Source organism: Theropithecus gelada, chromosome 12, assembly GCF_003255815.1.
Source record: "Theropithecus gelada isolate Dixy chromosome 12, Tgel_1.0, whole genome shotgun sequence".
NCBI lineage: Eukaryota > Metazoa > Chordata > Mammalia > Primates > Cercopithecidae > Theropithecus > Theropithecus gelada.
Window position 1 is genome coordinate 13,854,564 of NC_037680.1, and position 20,662 is coordinate 13,875,225.

The following is a 20,662-nucleotide window of genomic DNA, read 5'->3' on the forward strand; positions in this document are numbered from 1 at the left end:
CCAGCCTGGGCAACAGAGCAAGACTCTGTCTCAAAAAAAGAAAAAAATTCAGAAATTTGCCTGTAAGTTTGTAAACTTTATGTAAAAATGTTCTATATTTACAAAAACATCAAATCGTAGTATAGCCTGTCTCACAAGAGTTACTGAAATATGTATTTACTGAGTAGTTTTTAAAAAACAGAATCTGTCAACTTAAGTATATCATTTTTTTTTTTTGTCCATTACCTTACTGAAGCACCTTCTAGAGTTGGCAATGGCAAGAAGAATATAGGGATTTATAGGGAATGTGGAATACATGAGAATTTTAGAATTCTTGAGATTGTACAGACTGATGTGTCTGGCATTTTTAAAAACAAATTTCTTATTTATTTATTTATTTTTGAGATGAGTCTCACTGTGTCGCCCAGGCTGGAGCACAGTGGCGTGATCTCGGCTCCCTGCAACCTCCACCTCCCGAGTTCATGCCATTCTCCTGCCTCAGCCTCCCGAGTAGCTAGGACTACAGGTGCCCGCCACCACGCCCAGCTAATTTTTAAAATATTTTTAGTAGAGATGGGTTTTCACCCTGTTAGCCAGGATGGTCTCGATCTCTTGACCTTGTGATCCACCCGCCTTGGTCTCCCAAAGTGCTGGGATTACAGGCGTGAGTCACCGCGTCTGGCCTTAAAAACAAATTTTTATTAGCAGATGCAGGGATACCTGTGTATAGTGATAGTTCATGTTTGTTTCACTGTAGACTGCATGCTGATAGAATCTAGTGTGCCTTTAAATTATGGAAAATAAATTTCCTTTTTTTTTTTTTAATTTATTTTTATTTATTTATTTTTTTTTTTTGAGACGGAGTCTCGCTCTGTTGCCCGGGCTGGAGTGCAGTGGCCGGATCTCAGCTCACTGCAAGCTTGGCCTCCTGGGTTTACACCATTCTCCTGCCTCAGCCTCCCGAGTAGCTGGGACTACAGGTACCCACCACCTCGCCCGGCTAGTTTTTCGTATTTTTTAGTAGAGGCGGGGTTTCACCATGTTAGCCAGGATGGTCTTGATCTCCTGACCTCGTGATCCGCCCGTCTCGGCCTCCCAAAGTGCTGAGGTTACAGGCTTGAGCTACCGCGCCCGGCAATTTCCTTTATTTCATAATCGCTAAGTCACCCAATGTTTTGGGAGCATTTTAATGTATATATATTTTTGGAGATAGCGTGCGTTGAAAATAGATTAGTAGGAAATGCATTAAAAGTTTACTATTATTTCTGAGATAATAGGATTTTTGGTAATTTTTTTTCTTGATATTTTACTCTGTTTTCAAGATAATGCTTTATATTCAGGGGGAAAAAAGCAAAGTCTAGTTCTCAGAAGCATTTGTTTTATTATTGGAAGCATCTACATTATCTCTTACTGGTCTTATAAATTCTGTCTCCCATCCCTGACCACTCAGCTCCCTTCTCTGGAGGGAAAATGTATTTATGTTTGTTTTTCTTCCATGTTTTACAAAAATAGTATTAATAGCATTTTGACATACTTTTCTATACCTTTTTCTTTTTTTTTTTTTTTTGAGACGGAGTCTCACATTGTCCCCTGGGCTGGAGTGCAATGGCATGATCTCGGCTCACTGCAACCTCTGCCTCCCAGGTTCACGCAATTCTCCTGCCTTAGCCTCCCAAGTAGCTGGGATTACAGGCACACACCACCAAACCCAGTTAATTTTTTGTATTTTCAGTGGAGAGGGAGTTTCACTATGTTGACCAGACTGGTCTCGAACTCCTGACCTCGTGATCCACTTGCCTCGGCCTCCCAAAGTGCTAGGATTACAGGTGCGAGCCACCACGCCAGGCCAATTTTTGTATTTTTAGTAGAGACAGAGTTTTGCCATGTTTGCCAAGCTGGTCACGGATTCCTCACCTCGGTTTCCTCACCTGCCTTGACCTCCTAAAGTGCTGGGATTACAGATATGAGCCACAGTGCTGGCCTGCCTTTTTTTATGATTGCATAATTATTCAGTTTTTATAGGTAGGTAGATTGTTTTTAATCCTTTGTTATTATAGACTATTACATTATCACACACCTAAGTAAGTCGTAGGCCTTATATCTTCATGTTCCAGGTTAAGATATTGTATTCAGGTATACTTGCCACTGAGGAAGCAGCATGGCAGATACCAAATTAATTTTTTAGCCACCAGATGCAGCCACTAGCTTGTGGGTTGTAAGAGCAAATAGTTCTTTCTTTTTTGAGACAAAGTCTCACTCTGTCGTCCCGGCCAGAGTGCAGTGGTGTGATCTCAGCTCTCTGCAACCTCCGGCTACCAGGTAGGTTCAAGAGAGTCTCCTGCCTCAGACTCCTCAGTAGCTGGGATTACAGGTGTGTGCCACCACACCCGGCTAATTTTTGCAGTTTTAGTAGAGACTGGATTTCAACATGTTGGCCAGGTTGGTCTCAACTCCTGACCTGGTGATCCACCCACCTCGGCTTCCCAGAGTGCTTGGATTACAGCTGTGAGCTTTGAGACAGACTTTTGCTCTTGTTGCCCAGGCTGGAGTGCAATGATGCGATCTTGGCTCACTGAAACTTCGACCTCCTGGGTTCAAGCGATTCTCCCGCCTCAGCCTCCCAAGTAGTTGGGATTATAGGCACTTGCCACTGCGCCCAGCTAATTGTTGTATTTTTAGTAGAGATGGTGTTTCACCATGTTGGCCAGGCTGGTCTCGAACTCTTGATCTCAAGTGATCCGCCTGCCTCGGCCTCCCAAAGTGCTGGTATTATAAGCGTGAGCCACCATGCCCAGCCACAAATAATTCTTTCATCTGAAAATTATAAAACAAACCAGAAAGTCTTAATGAAATAAGAATTATATTTTTCTCCTTCTACCTGATTGCTGTGAAAGACACTGGTAGTTTCAGGAAAATACTTGTGATTGGTACAGTAAATTTTATTAAAACAACTCAGTATTTAGAAAATACTTGCATTCATCTAGTAATTTTCTGTTTGATTTTGTTTTACAGTGAAGCCTGCCTACAGTTTTCACAGATCTGTATCCTTTCGTAAAGAATTGCTTATATATATACATTTATTTATCTTCCTTTTGGTATTTATGAAATTTAGAAATTATTCATTTTATTTAGGAAATCATACATTCTTCTTTATGGAAACTTTATTACTAAGTGTCCTCATTGTAGAAAAATATTATAGAAAATTTCAAAGATATATAAAAGTAACTCAACAGTGTAGTGCACCCCATACATTGAGATAATACATTGTAGCTAAAGATAGGCTAGGGAGTTTTAAAAATGTGAATATCTGAAAAAAAAATATAGAGCAGTTGGGTTGGAATGTTACAAGTAGTTTGCAAGAGTCAGCTGGCAGCAAGATGGATGGGCAAGGAAGTTATGATAGAGGAGAATGTAGTAGATTCTTCACTTGAATATACCTCATAAATTAATGTGTCACATGTATTAATACTACAGTTATAATGATGCAGTACTTGAAATTATTTAATAAATATGTTAGATTATGTTGTGAAAATCACAAAGATTTGTTTTCCTTTGTTACCAATAATATTTCATAAAACTATCCTTTTGTTTCACATGAATTGTTAGACTTAATTAAACTGTACAGATCCCGTAGTGTGTGTTCCATCCAGTTTCTTTATTGGAGACAGTGGAATTCCCTTGGAAGTAATAGCAGGAAGTGTTTCTGCAGATGAACTTGTTACAAGAATTCACAAAGTCCGACAGGTAAGAAGGAACAGAACTGTTATTTCTGTAAATGGTAGGTCAGGAATTGGATTTTTTTTTTTTTTTTTGAAATGAAGTCTTATTCTGTCACCCAGGCTGGAGTGCAGTGGTGTGATATCGGCTCAACTGCAGCCTCCACCTCCCAGGTTCAAGTGATTCTCCTGCCCCAGCCTCCCAAGTAGCTGAGATTACAGGCACCATGCTGGGCTAATTTTTGTATTGTTAGTAGAGACGGGGTTTCACCTTGTTGGCCAGGCTGGTCTCAAACTCCTGACCTCAGGTGATCTGCCCACCTTGACCTCCCAAAGTGCTGAGACTACAGGCGTGAGCCACCGCACCCTTCCTGACATTGGAATATTTTTGGAGCCCCTCTGTATATTCAGGAAACTGCCGTGCCAAAAATTTTAAAAGGTAGTAAGTACTGTCTTCGTCACCTGTTTTGTAAATAGCATAAAGTTATAGGTGCCAGTAGCCAGTACTTAATACTTGACTGACTTCTTTCCTTTTTTTTTTTTTTTTTTTTTTGAGACGGAGTCTCGCTCAGTCACCCAGGCTGGAGTGCAGTGGCGTGATCTCGGCTCACTGCAAGCTCCGCCTCCCGGGTTAACGCCATTCTCCTGCCTCAGCCTCCCAAGTAGCTGGGACTACAGGCGCCCGCCGCCACACCCGGCTAATTTTTTGCATTTTTAGTTGAGACAGGGTTTCACCATGTTAGCCAGGATGGTCTCGATCTCCTGACCTCATGATCCGCCCGCCTCGGCCTCCCAAAGTGCTGGGATTACAGGCTACCTTTTTTTTTTTTTTTTTTTTGAGATGGAGTCTCACTCTGTTGCCCAGGCTGGAGTGCAGTGGACTGATCTCAGCTCACTGCAACCTCTACTTCCCAGGTTCGAGCAATTTTTCTGCCTCAGCCTCCCCAGTGGCTGTGATTACAGGCACGTGCCACCATGCCCAGCTCAATTTTTGTATTTTTAGTAGAGACGGGGTTTTGCCATCTTGTCCAGGCTGGTCTCGAACTCCTGACCTCAAGTGATCTCCCCACCTTGACCTCCCAAAGTGCTGAAATTACAGGCATGAGCCACCATGCCCAGCCATCTTTTACCCCAATCTCAACACATAATGAACATCACCATAACTTTGTTGAAAGAGAAAGTTGCTGTCATATTAAGGCTCTAACTGTATATTGCTTAATATATTTTAAGAACTTTATACTCAGTAATCATTTCTATCTACTTTGGACAAATGGCTAATAGGTTTGTAACTTTTTTCTTTGAATTCTAATTTGAGGGAAAATCAATGGTGTGCTTTAACAAATCTTTTTATGGTCTTGCCAGCTTGCAGGTAAATTCCATAATGTGATTATACCATGCTTAGGATTATACATTTTGGACTCATCTGTTTATGAGCATTTCATGTTTCTCTTTTTATAGAGTATAAATTAACCTGTATTTTGGTCTCTACTGCCATGGTAAGTTTAGATTCTTATCTATTAATTAAAATCCAATTTATTTATTTTCTCCCTAGATGCATTCGCTAAAAAGTGAAGCATCAGTAGCAAATGGCAGTCAGTCAGAAAGTTCAGTGTCTACTCCATCTGCCTCATTTGAACCTGACAACACTTGTGAAAACTCTGAGTCCAAAAATGCAGAGCTTTGTGAGATACCACCCACTTCTGATACAAAGTCAGATACTGCAACAGGTAACTTTTAATGTACCTTTTTGAGTACAATAGAAGTTCCTTCACTGCATTTTAATATTTAAATATTAATATTTTAAAAATAAATATATTGTATGTATTTTTCTTCACATTTATTTAGCTTAAAATTTAAGGATTGTATTAAATACGCGTGTCATTTAGTGGCAGAAGACGATAAAGTCAGTGAATGTCAACTTGACTCCCAAATAGTCAACAATCCAGAGGAATTGATTTATAATTTCTGCTCTTGCGCTATATGCTTCAAGGAATGTCATGACACTGAGCAGTTTTATAAATCTCTCACTAGCCTAGAGAATTCTGAAAGGTTCAAATGAACTAATGTATTATATTTGGAATTGTTTTTATAGCATGTAAAAAGCTATATAAATTTAAGAAAATAGTATTATATGTATATTTTTTAATTAGAGGTAAAAGATAATTATGAAATAGAGCTTGTAGAAGTAAGAGGTGTGACTGTAAACTCATTGATAGAAAAGGCAAAAGAGAAATTTTATACTGAATTTTTGGGATTGTGGTTGGAGTTGTTTGGTGTAATGTAGCTTTGTATTAGGCTACCCAGGGGTAGATAAATCAAGATGTTAGAATATTAGTGTCCTAAAAGATGATTCTACTCCAGCATCCCACACAAATAATCATCAGGCTTTTATTTGAATGCATTCAATGATGGGAAGCTCATTACCTTGCTAGGATGCCTGTTCTGTTGTTGAACAGCTCTAGTTTTTAGAAAGAGTCTTCCTTATATTGAGCTGAAATTTGATGCCCCATAACTTCCTGTTAACATTAATGCTGCCTTGTGGAGTTACACATGACAGGTTTTGAGTATTTGAAGTACAGCTGTTTGTCTCATTTTGAGGTTTTACATCCATGGATCATTCAGCTTCTGGATGTGTACAGACCTGAGGGACTCTATTATGGATGTTCATTTAGGTCTACAACAGAATAATTACTTTAATTATATTTACCTGGATATATATCATTTCCAAAATTCTTCATTCCGTTTTGAAGATAGTTTCGTGTTTCCCTCTGGTATAATATTCCTTCAGCCTGAAAATTTTCCTTTAGCATTACTTACTGTACAGGTCTGGAGTTTTCTTTATGTGAAATGACTTTGTTTCATCTTCATTCTGGAAGGATATTTTTGCTGGATATAAAAATTTTGTGTGGCCGGGCGCGGTGGCTCAAGCCTGTAATCCCAGCACTTTGGGAGGCCGAGGCGGGTGGATCACGAGGTCAGGAGATCGAGACCATCCTGGCTAACATGGTGAAACCCCGTCTCTACTAAAAATACAAAAAACTAGCCGGGCGTGGTGGCGGGCGCCTGTAGTCCCAGCTACTCGGAGGCTGAGGCGGGAGAATGGCGTGAACCCGGGAGGTGGAGCTTGCAGTGAGCCGAGATCGCGCCACTGCACTCCAGCCTGGGCGACAGAGCGAGACTCCGTCTCAAAAAAAAAAAAAAAAATTTTGTGTTTACAGTTACAGGTATTGTCCACCGTGTTCTGGTCTTCATAGTGTTCTATGAGAAGTCTCCACAAATTCTGATTGTTCCTCCCTGTAAGGAGTATGTTGGTTTTCTCTGGCCGCTTTCAGGATTTCTTTCTTTCTTTGGTTTTTAGCAATTTGACTGTGATATGCCTAAGTGTATTTTTCTTTGTATTTATCCTGTTTTTGATTTGCCTAGTTTCTTGCATCTGTAAATGTGTGACTTTCACCAGGTTTGGGAAGTTTGGTCCATATATCTTGCTGGAATGAATTACATGTATATTAGGCTTCATGATATTGCCCCACAGGTTTATTTTTTTCACTCTTATTTTTTCTTCTTCTTTGGATTGGATAATTCTGTTGATCTGCAAGTTCACTGACTCTTTATCATCTCCATTCTGATGTTAAGCCCATCCAGTGAATTTTTTATTTTAGATAAAATTCTGTTATACATTTTTTTAGTTCTAGGATTTCTATTTCTATCTTATTATAACTTTTTATTTTGAAATAGTTTGACTCATAAGTTACAACAGTTGTGCAGAATGAGTAGTCTTAATCTATGTTTTATTCTTTTAATTCATTTCAAGTGTATTTCCCTTTTCCTCATTTGAGTTATAATGGCTGCTTTAAAGTCCTTGTCTGACAGTTTCAATATCTAGCTCATCTGAGGATTGGTTTGTGTTGATCACCTTTACGCTTTAGAATGGGTCACATTTTCCTTTTTGTTTATATGTCAAAAATGCTGGATTCTATCTTGTACATTGTCGTAGACACTCTGAATTTCATTGTATTCCTGCAAAGAGTGTTGTTTTTGTTTTAGTAGACAGTTAACTTGGCTGGACTAAAACTGCAAGCTGTGGCTTATCTGAGGTGGGTAGCAGCTCTGATCTCAGTTTTTTGTAGCTTAAAAAAATTTTTTTTTTTTTTTTTTTTTTGGTCAGTTGTGGTTGTTCACACCTATAATCCCAGTGCTTTGACAGGCCAAGGTGGGCAGATTGCTTGAGCCCAGGAGTTCGAGACCAGCGTGGACAGCATGGCAAAACTCTTGTCTCTACAAAAAATACAAAATTAGCCAGGTGTGGTGGTACATGCCTGTAATTTCAGCTATTTAGGAGGCTGAGAGATGGGAGGGTTGCTTAAGCTGGGGAGGTTGGTACTGCAGTGAGCTGTGATCATGTCACTGCAGTCCATCCTGGGTGACAGAGCCAGACCCTGTGTCTAAAAAAAAAAATTTTTTTTTTTTTTTTGAGACGGTGTCTGGCTCTGTCCCCCAGGCTGGAGTGTGGTGGCACAAACACAGCTCACTATAATCTCCAATTCCTGGGCTCACGTGATCCTCCTGCTTCAGCTGCCTGAGTAGCTAGGACTCCAGGTGTGCACCACCACACCTGGCTAAATTTTTTTTTTTTTTTTTTGAGACGGAATTTTGCTCTTGTTGCACAGGCTGGAGTGCAATGGCGTGATCTTGGCTCACCACAACCTCCACTTCCCGGGTTCAAGCGATTCTCCTGCCTCAGCCTACTGAGTAGCTGGGATTACAGGCATGCGCCACCACACCTGGCTAATTTTGTATTTTTAGTAGGGACGGGTTTCTCCGTGTTGATCAGGCTAGTCTCAAACTCCCGACCTCAGGTCATCTGCTTGCCTTGGCTTCCCAAAGTGCTGGGATTATAGGTATGAGCCACCATGCCCAGCCTAATTTTTAAATTATATTCTTTGCAGAGATGGGGTCTCACTGTGTTACTCAGGCTGTCTCAAACTCCTGTCCTCCAGTAATCCTCCTGCCTTGCCCTCTGAAAGTGCTGGGATTATAGGCATGAGCCATTGCATCCAGGCCTGTAACTTTAAAAAAAAAAAAAAACGGCCAGGCGCGGTGGCTCAAGCCTGTAATCCCAGCACTTTGGGAGGCCGAGACAGGTGGATCACGAGGTCAGGAGATCGAGACCATCCTGGCGAACACGGTGAAACCCCGTCTCTACTAAAAAATACAAAAAACTAGCCGGGCGAGATGGCGGGCGCCTGTAATCCCAGTTACTCGGGAGGCTGAGGCAGGAGAATGGCGTAAACCCCGGAGGCGGAGCTTGCAGTGAGCTGAGATCCGGCCACTGCACTCCAGCCCGGGCGACAGAGCGAGACTCCGTCTCAAAACAAACAAACAAACAAAACAACTTTTTATTATGGAAAATTTCAAACATATACAGAAATAGAAAAAAAAATAGTATAAGAAAACCTCATTAATCCATTGCCTAGCTTCATGGCCAGTATTCTCATCTGTGCCCTCCATTCCTCTTCTTTTTCCACTTATTTAGAACAAATCTCAAGTAAAATATTTCAGTATGTATCTCTAAAATATAAGGAAGGAATATAAATCTTTTAAGATTATATATAGTTGCCTTTTAAAATAACTTTTTTTTTTTTTTTTTTTTGAGACAGAGTCTCACTGTGTTGCCCAGGCTGCAGTGCAGTGGTGTGATCTCAGCTCTCTGCAACCTCCACCTCCCAGGTTCAAGTGATTCTCCTGTCTCAGCCTCCTGAGTAGCTGGGATTACAGGCATGCACCACCATGCCCGGCTAATTTTTGTATTTTTAATAGACACGGGGTTTCACCGTGTTGGCCAGGCTGGTCTCGAACTCCTGACCTCAGGTGATACGCTCGCTCGCCTCAGCTCCCAAAGTGCTGGGGTTGCAGGCATGAGCCACCGCGCCTGGCCAAAATAAATTTTAATTATGTAAATTTGCAAGCATTTCTAGAGAGAGAACAGAATAACAAACTCGAGGTACTCATCCTGCATGAGTGATTCCTGTTACTTGGTCGGTTTTTGTTATCTGTCTCCCCGTATGACCATCTCTCCCAGGTTATTTTGAAGCAAATCTCAGGCATTTATATGCTTTCATCTTTTAAAATATCAGTATCTAAAAGATAAGAAATTTTAAAAAATAACCACAATACTATTATCAAAGCCAGAAAGTTTAATAGTAATCCTTTTTGTCATCAATTATCTAGGCAATATTTATATTACACTTTTTTTTCAGTTCGATTGTGTTTTTAAATTTAATATGTAGATTTCTGCTCTCCCTGGTAGTTTTTCCTATAGTTTTCCACATTCTGGATTTTACTGTATCCCCATGGAATTGTGTAAGATGTTCCTCTGTCCCCTTTATTCCTCTAAATTTGTAAAGCTACAGATTTGATCGGGTCAGCTTCATTATTCTGTTTGACAAGACCACCTTATAGATGATGATGTATATTTCTCTCAGGAGATACATTATGCCTGTTATTCCAGTTGGCTTTTTAAGCCTAAAGGCAGAACTTCTCGTAATACATTTTTATTTTTATCAGTTGTTTTAGCTTATTGAGGGTTTTTTTCAATCCAGAATTTTTTTTTTTTTTCTTTTGAGACAGAGTCTCGCTCTGTCACCCAGGCTAGAGTGCAGTGGTGCGATCTTGGCTCACTGCAGCCTCTGCCTCCCAAATTCGAGTGATTCTTCTGTCTCAGCCCCCTAAGTAGCTAGGATTACAAGCACCCACAACCATGCCCAGCTAATTTTTGTATTTTTAGTGGTGACGAGGTTTCATCATGTTGGGCCAGGCTGGTCTCAAACTCCTGACCTCAAATGATCCACCCACCTTGGCCTCCCAAAGTGCTGAGACTACAGGCATGAACCACCATACCCAACCTAGAATTTTTCATTTAGGAATTAGCAGTTAAATATGAGTGTTAATAAGCTATTTCACACAATTTTGGGTCACCCATGAAGTTACACATGGGCCAGGTGCAGTGACTCATGCCTGTGATCCCAGTACTTTGGGAGGCCAAGATTACTTGACCTCAGGAGTTCAAGACCAGCCTGGGCAGGGTGACAAAACCCAGTCTCTGCACAAAATACAAAAATTAGCCAGGCATGTTAGCATGCACTTGTAGCCCCAGCTACTAGGGAGGCTGAAGTAGGAGGATGACTTGATCCCAGGAGGCGGAGGTTGCAGTGAGCCAAGATCATGCCACTGCTCCCCAGCCTAGGCAGCAGAGCTAGACCCTGTCACAGAAAAAAAAAAGTTACAAATTTATATTTTACATCTTCAAGTCACTTATAAAAATACCAAAGGCAGGGAACTCTGTGACATACAATTGGAAATCTTCCTCTATATGACATCTATCCATTTCTCATTGAGTATGAGTCGTAGATTCACCTAACTGTACTCTTGTTCAACACTTTTCCCCCATCTTGTCCACAGGTTATCTTCATAAGATGTTAAATTTTTGCTGATAATAAGACATGTCCTCAGCATTCATTTTATTTGCTAAAGAAAGGTGGTTAATTTCCTGTTGAGCCTCTACTGGCTGCTAGTGGTTACCACTTCTTATACAAGAGTTGCATTCAGTGATACACTGGTAAACGTTTGTCAGAAGTCTCTGTGGAAGCAAAGGTCCATATTTGTAGTATTTGCTAATTTCCAAGGTGTAAATACTCTCACTTTGTTGATTTCAAGCTACCTAGGTTATGCCCCTGAATGGGGAGGGGGAAGAGATATGCACCCTCGTCTCTACTTAGTCCTACTAATTATTTTTACTACTACTGTAGTAACGAAAATGCTTACCATGTGCCAGTCTCAGTTAAGTTCTAAGCATTTTACTTGTATTAACACATATTTCTTATAGCAACCATGTGAGATTACTATCCCCATTTTACTGATGAGGTACAGAGGGATTAAGAAACTTACCGAAATGACTTTGTGGCTCCAGAGTCCTTGTTTGCCAAAGACTGTAAAGAGGAATCAGGTTGGTGGCAAGTTGTAAGGAAGGGAATGATAGAGGTCTTCTAGAGCAGGCCAGGACAAAAGTCTATCTTTCAGGAAATCCTTCAAAGAAAACTAGCATAAAGAGGCTGTCTAAGGAACCACTCTGGTCAGCAGAAGCAGATTCCTTGGACCAGTGTAAGTCCAGAGCCATACCCAGGATCAAACCTGGCCTCTATTGCTCACTGCTCAATAGCCACAGCCACATTTTAATTAAAATTAGTTACAATTAAAATTTGTCCCTCACTTTCAGTAACCTCATTTTAGATGTTCAACAGCCGCGTGTCTAGTGGCTGCTGTATTAGACAGTATAGATACTGGACAGCACTGCTCTAGAGTGAAGCCTACCCATAGCCAGGCATGCCTCCTGCCGGATTGGTATTTCTTCATGTTTTACATCTGACCTTTACCTTGGTGATCTTAACTCGGTAACTGCCTTATTTCTATTTGTGAACAATTTTATCCACGTTTAAACTTTAGAATTAGTAATAGCATATTTAACTCCTCCATTTTTAGGGAAAATATATAATGTTTAAGATACAAAATTATTAACAGATGCTATAACCTAGATTTATTCCTTTAAAAAGTTGCATTAAATGCAGTATTCTTATTTCTTTTTATTTAATAATGAAGGAGGAGAAAGTGCAGGCCATGCCACTTCCTCTCAGGAGCCTAGTGGATGCTCAGATCAGAGACCTGCAGAGGACCTCAACATCAGAGTGGAAAGGTTTGCTCTTCTTTTTGCAAATAGCATTTTGTTTAAGAAGACAGTGGTTTTCAGTTATTTCATTAATTTGAATTAAAACTAAAGTTATACAAATGAAGTTTTAGAATTCTGAGCTGAAATTTTTGATCACCTAACTAATTTGTATCTTTAAACATTACACTCTAAAACTTTTCTATATGTCTGAAGTCACCAGTCAGCTTTTGGTCTGATCATTCTAAGAATCCCCTTTTTAATGGTATTTTGGTACATGGTTGTTTCCATCTGTCACTTCTGCTTTTATCTCTTTATGCTATAAGGATAAAAAGCTCCCGATGGGCAAGAACTTCAGCTCATTTTATGACTATGTACTGAGCTTGAGTTCTGCATAAGTGGGTGTCTACTAAATGGCATTTTTCATTAGTTGGTCTAGTAATCAGATACAAATTTCTGGCTCTTTGTAGTTTCTAGTATTTTTAATGATACAATAATTGTCAAATCATAGTCTTTTATTACAGACGTGCACCACCATACCCGGCTAATTTTTTTTGTATATTTAGTAGTGACAGGGTTTCACCATGTTGGCCAGGCTGATCTTGAACTCCTGACTTCAGATGATCTGCTTGCCTTGGCCTCCCAAAGTGCTGGGATTACAGGCGTGAGCCACCGCACCTGGCCTGCTATGGTTTTTTGTTTGTTTGTTTTTGAGATGAAGTCTGGCTCTGTTTCCAGGCTGGAGTGCAGTGGTGTGATCTCGGCTCACTGCAACCTCCTCCTCCCAGTTCAAGTAATCCTCATACCTCAGCTTCCTGAGTATCTGGGATTACAGGTGTGCGCCACCGTGACTGGCTAATTTTTGTATTTTTAGTAGAGATGGTTTTGCCATGTTGGCCAGGCTGGTCTCAAACTCCTGGCCTCGGGTGATCCTCTGGCCTTGGCCTCTCAAAGTGCTGAAATTACAGGCTTGAGCCACCATGTCCGGCCAGGATATGCAATGTTTTATTAAAGCTAACAGATGTGAAATAGGAATCTTTTAACGAGTCTTTAGTTAAAATGCATTATTTTGTTTATTTCATTATAGTTTCCTCCCCCCGCCCGAGACGGAGTTTTGCTCTTTCCCCCAAGCTGGAGTGCAGTGGCACAATCTCGGCTCACTACAACCTCCACCTCCTGGATTCAAGCGATTCACCTGCCTCAGCCTCCCAAGTAGCTGAGATTACAGTTGCCCACCACCACGCCTGGCTAATTTTTGTATTTTTAGTAGAGACGGGGTTTCACCATGTTGACCGAGCTGGTCTCGAACTCCTGACCTCAGGTGATCCTCCCGCCTCGGCCTCCCAAAGTGCTGGAATTACGGGCATGAGCCACCATGCCCAGCCATGTCATTATGTTTAAAATGGGCAGAATTATCTGGCAAAGATAATACATAGTACCATGAATTCCAGTCTTTTTATTTGGATAAGTTTCAAACCTCAATGTTGAAGAAATAGTGTAATGACCACCTTTCAATTTTTTTCTTCTGATTCATTTGAAAGTTGCAGACATAATTTCACTTCATGCCTAGATACCTCAGCATGCATCTCCTAGGAAGACATTGGCTGAGGGTCTGTGGGCTTTGAGCAAGGACTCCAGCCTAGGCCAGGATCTGGGAATCTGTGCTCACAGACCCATGTCCTGCCCCCTTCTGGCACCCAGGCAGGCATAGTGACCATTAATAAGTAGATGCCAGCCAGGCACAGTGGCTCACGCCTGTAATCCCAGCACTTTGGGAGGCCGAGGTGGGTGGATCAACTGAGGTCAGGAGTTTGAGACCAGCCCGAGCAACATAGTGAAACCCTGTCTCTACTAAAAATACAAAAATTACCTGACATAGTGGTGGGTGCCTGTAATCTCAGCTACTCAGGAGGCTGAGGCAGGAAAATTGCTTGAATCCAGGAGGTAGAGATTGCAGTGAGCTAAGATTATGCCATTGCACTCCAGCCTGGGCAACAAGAGAGAAAATCCATCTCCAAAAAAAAAAAAAGTCAATGCCCAAATGTAGAAGTTATGAAACAGTCAGTTTGTTACTAAATTAGATGCAGTGTAGCTTTTCACCCAGATTAAAACAAACTTGCATTTGTATTTCTCAGAGCTAAAAAATTCTTCTCAGAGAAGAAAATTCTACAAATGGTCTGTAAATACATTTATACACCATTTTCAGATGGTGTATATTTTCAGATATAAACACAATACCATTATCATACTTGAGAAATTCTAAATTGATACAGTAAGATTATCTAATTTGTTATTCAAATTCAGATTTCCCAGTTGCTCCAATAATGGCCTTTTTAACTTTTTTTTCCTTGATTCAAGATCCAGTCAAGGATTGTTCATTGCATTTAGTTTAGGCTCTAAATCCAAGGCATTTCTGTTCTTGTTTGCATTTTTGATGATTTAGACATTTTGAAGAGTCTAGGTTAGTTGTTTCTACAATGTCCTTTGATCTGGTCCCTGTTCTATCATTAGATTCAGATTAAACTCTGATAAGAACATTACCAAGATAATGTTTTGTCCTTTCCATTACTCATATCAGGAGACAAGTAATACCAGATGTATGCGTTATTGGAAATGTAAAGTTTATTTGGTTAGGATAGTATCTGTTGGGTACCCTTTTCATTTTCTAATATATAAGTTGTCTATGGGGGGATTCTTTGAAATGGTAAATATCCTACTGCTTAAAAACTTTCACCCACTAGTTTCGGCATTCATTGATTTTTGCTGTAATCACCTATTTCATTGATGTTTAAAAATTGTGGTATTTTTCTCATTCTATTTTTTCTACATTATCAGCTAGCATTCTTCTGTAGAGAAATGCTTTCATCTATCCCCTCTACTTTCCATCTGCTCACCCCCGCTGCCTTTTTCCAGTAAACTTATTGGACACCAGCACCCAGATGAAGGAATAGAAAATTACCAGTGCTCGTCTGGCTCAGTGGCTCACACCTGTAATCCCAGCACTTTGGGAGGCTGAGGTGGGCAGGTCACTTGAGATCAGGAGTTCGAGACCAGCCTTGCCAACATGGTACAACCTTGTCTCCACTAAAAATACAAAAATTAGCCAGGCGTGGTGGTGTGCATCTGTAGTCCCAAGCTACTGAGAAGTCTGAGGTAGGAGAATCACTTGAACCCGGGAGGCAGAAGTTGCAGTGAGCCGAGATCATGCCACTTCACTTCTGGGCAACAAAGTGAGACCTTGTCTCAAAAAAAAAAAAAAGAAAGAAAATTAACAGTACCTAACCAGCTTTCCTTATGCCCCTTTCCAATTATGGATTCCCTCTGTAAGATGATCACTATCCTGAATCTAACACTATAGGTTAGTCTGTTTGTGAACTTTGTGATGGAATCATCCAACGTGTATTTTTGTGTTTGATCTCCTTTGTTTAGCTTTGTATTTTGAGGCTTATCCATGTTGCATGTTGCAGTAATTGGTGCACTCTCACTACTTTATAATATTCTATTTGACTCTACTATGATTTATTAATCCATTCTACTGTTGGTGGGTATTAGGATTGTTTTCTGTTTGGGGCTATTTGAATGGAACTGCTATGAGGAACATTCTTGTATATGTCTTGGTGAACATGTGTACACATTTCTTCGGGGCATATATATATATATGAAAAGCAGGAATTTCGGGGTTACAGATACTGATCAAACAGCTTTCCAAAGTGGTTAAGCCAATTTACAGTTTCCCTTAGCAGTTAAGACATGTCACAGATGCTTTTTTTTTTCTCTCATGTGTTACTATCCATTTCTCTCTTCTTTTTGGTGCACAAATTGCCCCAAATTTGACTTGTTGGAATCCCCTTCATATTGGGTCTTCTGGCTTTTTGACATGTCTCCAACATTCCTTGAGTACTCACTCCTTTGATTGCTGGCACATGTTGTTCAGCTGAGTTCTAATAAATGTATATACCAAACACTTTTAGAGAAAATACCATTTTTCATTTAAAAAAATGAAATATAATTCACTACCATGAAATTGAAAGTGTACAATTCAGTGAGTTTTAGTATATTCACAAGGTTGTGCATCCATTACCACTGTCTAATTTCAGAATCATTATTTTATTTTTTAATTTTTTTATTTTTTTGAGATAGAGTCTCGCTCTGTTGCCCAGGCTGGAGTGCAGTGGCGCCATCTCAGCTCACTGCAACCTCCGCCTGCTGGGTTCAAGTGATTCTCCTGGCTCAGCCTCCTGAGAAGCTGGGATTACAGGCGCACACCACCACGCCCGACTATTTTTTGTATTTTTAGTGGAGACAGGGTTTCACCATGTTGATCAGGCTAGTCTCAAACTCCTGACCTCGTGATCTGCCCAACTCAGCCTCCCAAAGTGCTGGGATTACAGGCATGAGCCACCGTGCGTGGCCTATTTTATTAGTTTTTGAGATGGGATTTCATTACGTTGCATGCTACCATACTCAGGTAATCTTGTGTTATTTATTTTTATTTTTTTTTTCCTGAGGCGGAGTCTCACTCTCTCGCCCAGGCTGGAGTACAGTGGCATCATCTCGGCTCACTGCAACCTCCGCCTCCTGGCGGTTTGAGCCAGGTTTGAGCCACCGCGCCCGGCCTAATTTTTTATTTTTTTGTAAAGATGGGGTCTCAAGTTGTTGCCCAGACTGGTTTCAAACTCCAGGGCTTAGGCCGTCCTCCTGCCTCAGCCTCCTGCAGTGCTGTGATTACAGATGTGAGCCACCACACCCAGCCTCCATTTGTTTGTTTGTCTATTTCAGACAGGGATCTCCCTTTGTCACCCAGACTGGAATGCGGTAGCGAGAAAGTGGCTCACTGCAGCCTTGACCTCCCAGTTCAAGCAATTCTCTCACCTCAGCCCTGATAGACAGGGTTTTGCCATGTTGCTCAGGCTGGTCTTTAGCTCAAGAGATCCAACCACCTCGGCCTCCCAAAGTGTTGGGATTACAGGCGTGAGCCACTGTGCCCGGCCTCCATTCATTTTTAATTGATGAACTTCTTACAGTTGAGAATCAAGTTGGTGTTAGTAATTTAGTATTAATAATTTGCTGGCCTTAAGTTTTTGTTTTTATTTTTACAGTTTTTTTGTTTTGTTTTTACTATAGTGCTATTTACTTTTATATAAGGAGTAGAGCATTTATCAGTCACTGATTTATATATTTGCTTGAAAATGTATTTGTAGATTTTAAAGTCAGTATCAGGTAAATCAGAAGGAAAAAGGGAAACTAATCGTAAGTGGGAAGTGAGGCATTTAGACTGAAGCTAGGCCTCTGATGGGCTCTCGTTGACTCCAGGATTTCTGTAGGAGCCTGAAGCCAGGCAGATAAATTGTTGCTTGCTTTTTGTTTGTTTATTTCTCCAATTGTTTTAGCTAAATCCATCTCCTAAATATGTTTTATATTAATACGATGTGTCTCAATTAATGTGGTGTTTTTTTGTTTTGTTTTTTTTTTAAATACAGACTAACAAAAAAACTTGAAGAAAGGAGAGAAGAGAAAAGAAAAGAGGAAGAACAGGTAAAGTTCATGCAGTTAGCATTGTTTTATCCTGTCATTAACTGAGGTTATGATTGATTATTCTATTCAGTGTGGCAGGCCTAGGGTGACTTCCTAGTTTTAGTTCAGTGTTGCAGCACTATGAAGATAATTCCTATCTGTTTTCTCTAGTAGAGTCATAGGATATACATTTTTTGTGTTCTTTTCGTAAATTGCTACGAATAAATTAGACCATGCTTTTTCTGTCTGAAATGATTTTTTTATACTAAGAATAAAGGGATTGGAGCAAAAATTGTTTGGCTTGAGGCAGAACAAAGTTTTAGTTCATTTTTGTGAAAAAATGTGTAGACATTTTGCTGAATTTTTCCTCTCCTGTTAAGCATTCTAGTACATGGTTCATTTTTCTCACCACATGTACCTAACTGTGTAGCATTTCTTTGGAGTTCTAATATAGGAAGGTTACCATTTCATTCAAGCCAAATACATGACCGCCATCTTGTCCCTGAAGGGTAATGTATTTAACCTCATGACTAAAGGCCTGTAATTATGCTTACCTTCAACTTATGCTGACTACATTATTATCTTAACAGACCACTGGCAGTGAATAGACATTTGAGCATTAACCATGCCATTAATAAACTCGTCTAGACTTACATTTTATGAAGTTTTATTTTTTTAACTGCAGTTTTCCTTACATTCAAAATATCTGGGGCAGATTTTCAAGTTGTTTTTGGATCATAAAACTTTTTCTTTAATTCAGAGAGAGATTAAGAAGGAAATTGAGAGGAGAAAAACTGGAAAAGAAATGTTGGATTATAAAAGAAAACAAGAAGAAGAATTAACAAAAAGAATGTTGGAGGAAAGAAACAGAGAAAAGGCAGAAGATAGGGCAGCTCGAGAACGTATAAAACAGCAGATTGCATTGGTAAGTCTTAAGTTTCCAGACATTCATGAAATTGTTTTTCTGTGCACTGTAGCTTTAGATTACTACTAGACTGTGCACACAAAAATAGTAGTTTTTAGTGACTCATAGACTATCAATGATGAGCTTCCTTTTATTAGAAATTGTAAATGAATTAAAATAGTTAAGATTAAAATTGAGTTGATTTTTTTCAAAGTGATTTTTATTCATATTTTTTAAATTTATGACTTTTACCAGTATTCAGAAAGCAGCTTTTAAAAATTCCCTGGAAAATAAGCTAAGTACCTAGTAGTCTTCTCTAATCACAGGCACACTTTTTTGCAACATTCAAAGGATTTAGGCACATCATAAAGCTTACTTTGCAACAATTGCTTTTAGAATTCATCAGCTGCAATACATATTAAAACCATCCCACCAGATGTGGCTCATGCCTGTAATCCCAGCACTTTGGGAGGCCGAGGCAGGCTGATCACCTGAGGTCAGGAGTTCAAGACTTGCCTGGCCCATATGATGAAACCCGTCTCTACTAAAAATACAAAAATTAGTCGGGTGTGGTGGCGGGTGCCTGTAATCCCAGCTACTTGGGAGGCTGAGGCAGGAGAATCACTTGAACCCGGGAGGTGGAAATTGCAGTAGGCTGACATCGTGCTATTGTACTCCAGCCTGGGCAACAAAAAGCGAAACTCCATCTCAAAAAAAAGAAAGAAAACCATCCGTACCTTAATATTTTTTGTTCATTTGGTCAGTCAACAAGTTTTTGTTGAGCATTCATTATTTATTTATTTTTGAGATGGAGTTTTAGTCTTGTTGCCCAGGCTAGAGTGCAACGGCGCAATGTCGGCTCACTGCAACCTCCGCCTCCCGAGTTCAAGCAATTCTCCTGTCTTAGCCTCCCAAGTAGCTGGAATTACAGGCGCATGCCAACGTGCCTGGCTAATTTTTGTATTTTTAGTAGAGACGGGGTTTCATCACATTGGTCAGGCTGGTCTCGAACTCCTGACTTAAGGCGATCCACCCACCTTGGCCTCCCAAAGTGCTAGAATTACAGGCCCAGCATTTATTATGTGCCAGACGTCGTTCCAGTCTTGGAGATACAATAGTGAGCAAATTCCTGTCCTTGTTTCCTTAATAATAATTCTGGTCTCCGACAGTTGATAAAACTAAAAAATAACAGTTCCAGAATGTTAAAGTTTGCATATGGTGTTAGAGATTTCAGGCAGCAAGGCACAGTGGCTCACAACTGTCATCCCAGAATTTTGGGAGACCAAGGTGGAAGGATTGCTTGAAACCAGGAGTACGAGACCAGCCTGGGCAACAAAGCGAGACCCCACCTCTACAAGAAAAGAAAAAAATTAGCTGGGCATGGTGGCATGCACCTGTAGTCCCAGCTACTCTGGAAGCTGAGGTGGGAGGATTGCTTGAGCCCAGGTGTTCAGAGGCTGCAGTGAGCTATGATTGTGCCACTGCACTCCAGGCTTGATGACAGAGCAAGACCCTGTCTCTTAATAAAAAAAAAGAATTCCATGCATGTTTGTGTTTGGAATTGTGTGAATTGACCATTCTGGCAGTAAAGCTAATTGGTTTTTAATGATGTTTTAAAGGACCGTGCAGAGAGAGCTGCTCGTTTTGCAAAGACAAAGGAAGAAGTAGAGGCTGCCAAAGCTGCTGCCTTGCTAGCCAAACAGGCAGAAATGGAAGTCAAGAGGGAATCTTACGCAAGAGAAAGAAGGTACTTTATTTCATGCTGAAATATCTCTCCACATAGGGGCTGAGGAGAATGATTACAGGCGGTTTTTAACACTGATGTGTACTGTG

At 40.4% G+C, this 20,662-nt stretch overlaps 1 protein-coding gene across 1 annotated transcript in view; it reads left to right on the forward strand.

The window, feature by feature from the left end:
- Positions 1–20,662, forward strand: part of UBXN4 (UBX domain protein 4) — a 44,516-nt gene that overhangs the window by 9,994 nt on the left and 13,860 nt on the right. The window contains exons 3-9 of the mRNA XM_025403885.1: positions 2,992–3,020; positions 3,605–3,723; positions 5,248–5,422; positions 12,348–12,441; positions 17,892–17,946; positions 18,686–18,850; positions 20,449–20,576. Coding sequence (XP_025259670.1) covers positions 2,992–3,020; positions 3,605–3,723; positions 5,248–5,422; positions 12,348–12,441; positions 17,892–17,946; positions 18,686–18,850; positions 20,449–20,576 — 765 coding nt within the window. The remainder of the gene's footprint in view (positions 1–2,991; positions 3,021–3,604; positions 3,724–5,247; positions 5,423–12,347; positions 12,442–17,891; positions 17,947–18,685; positions 18,851–20,448; positions 20,577–20,662) is intronic.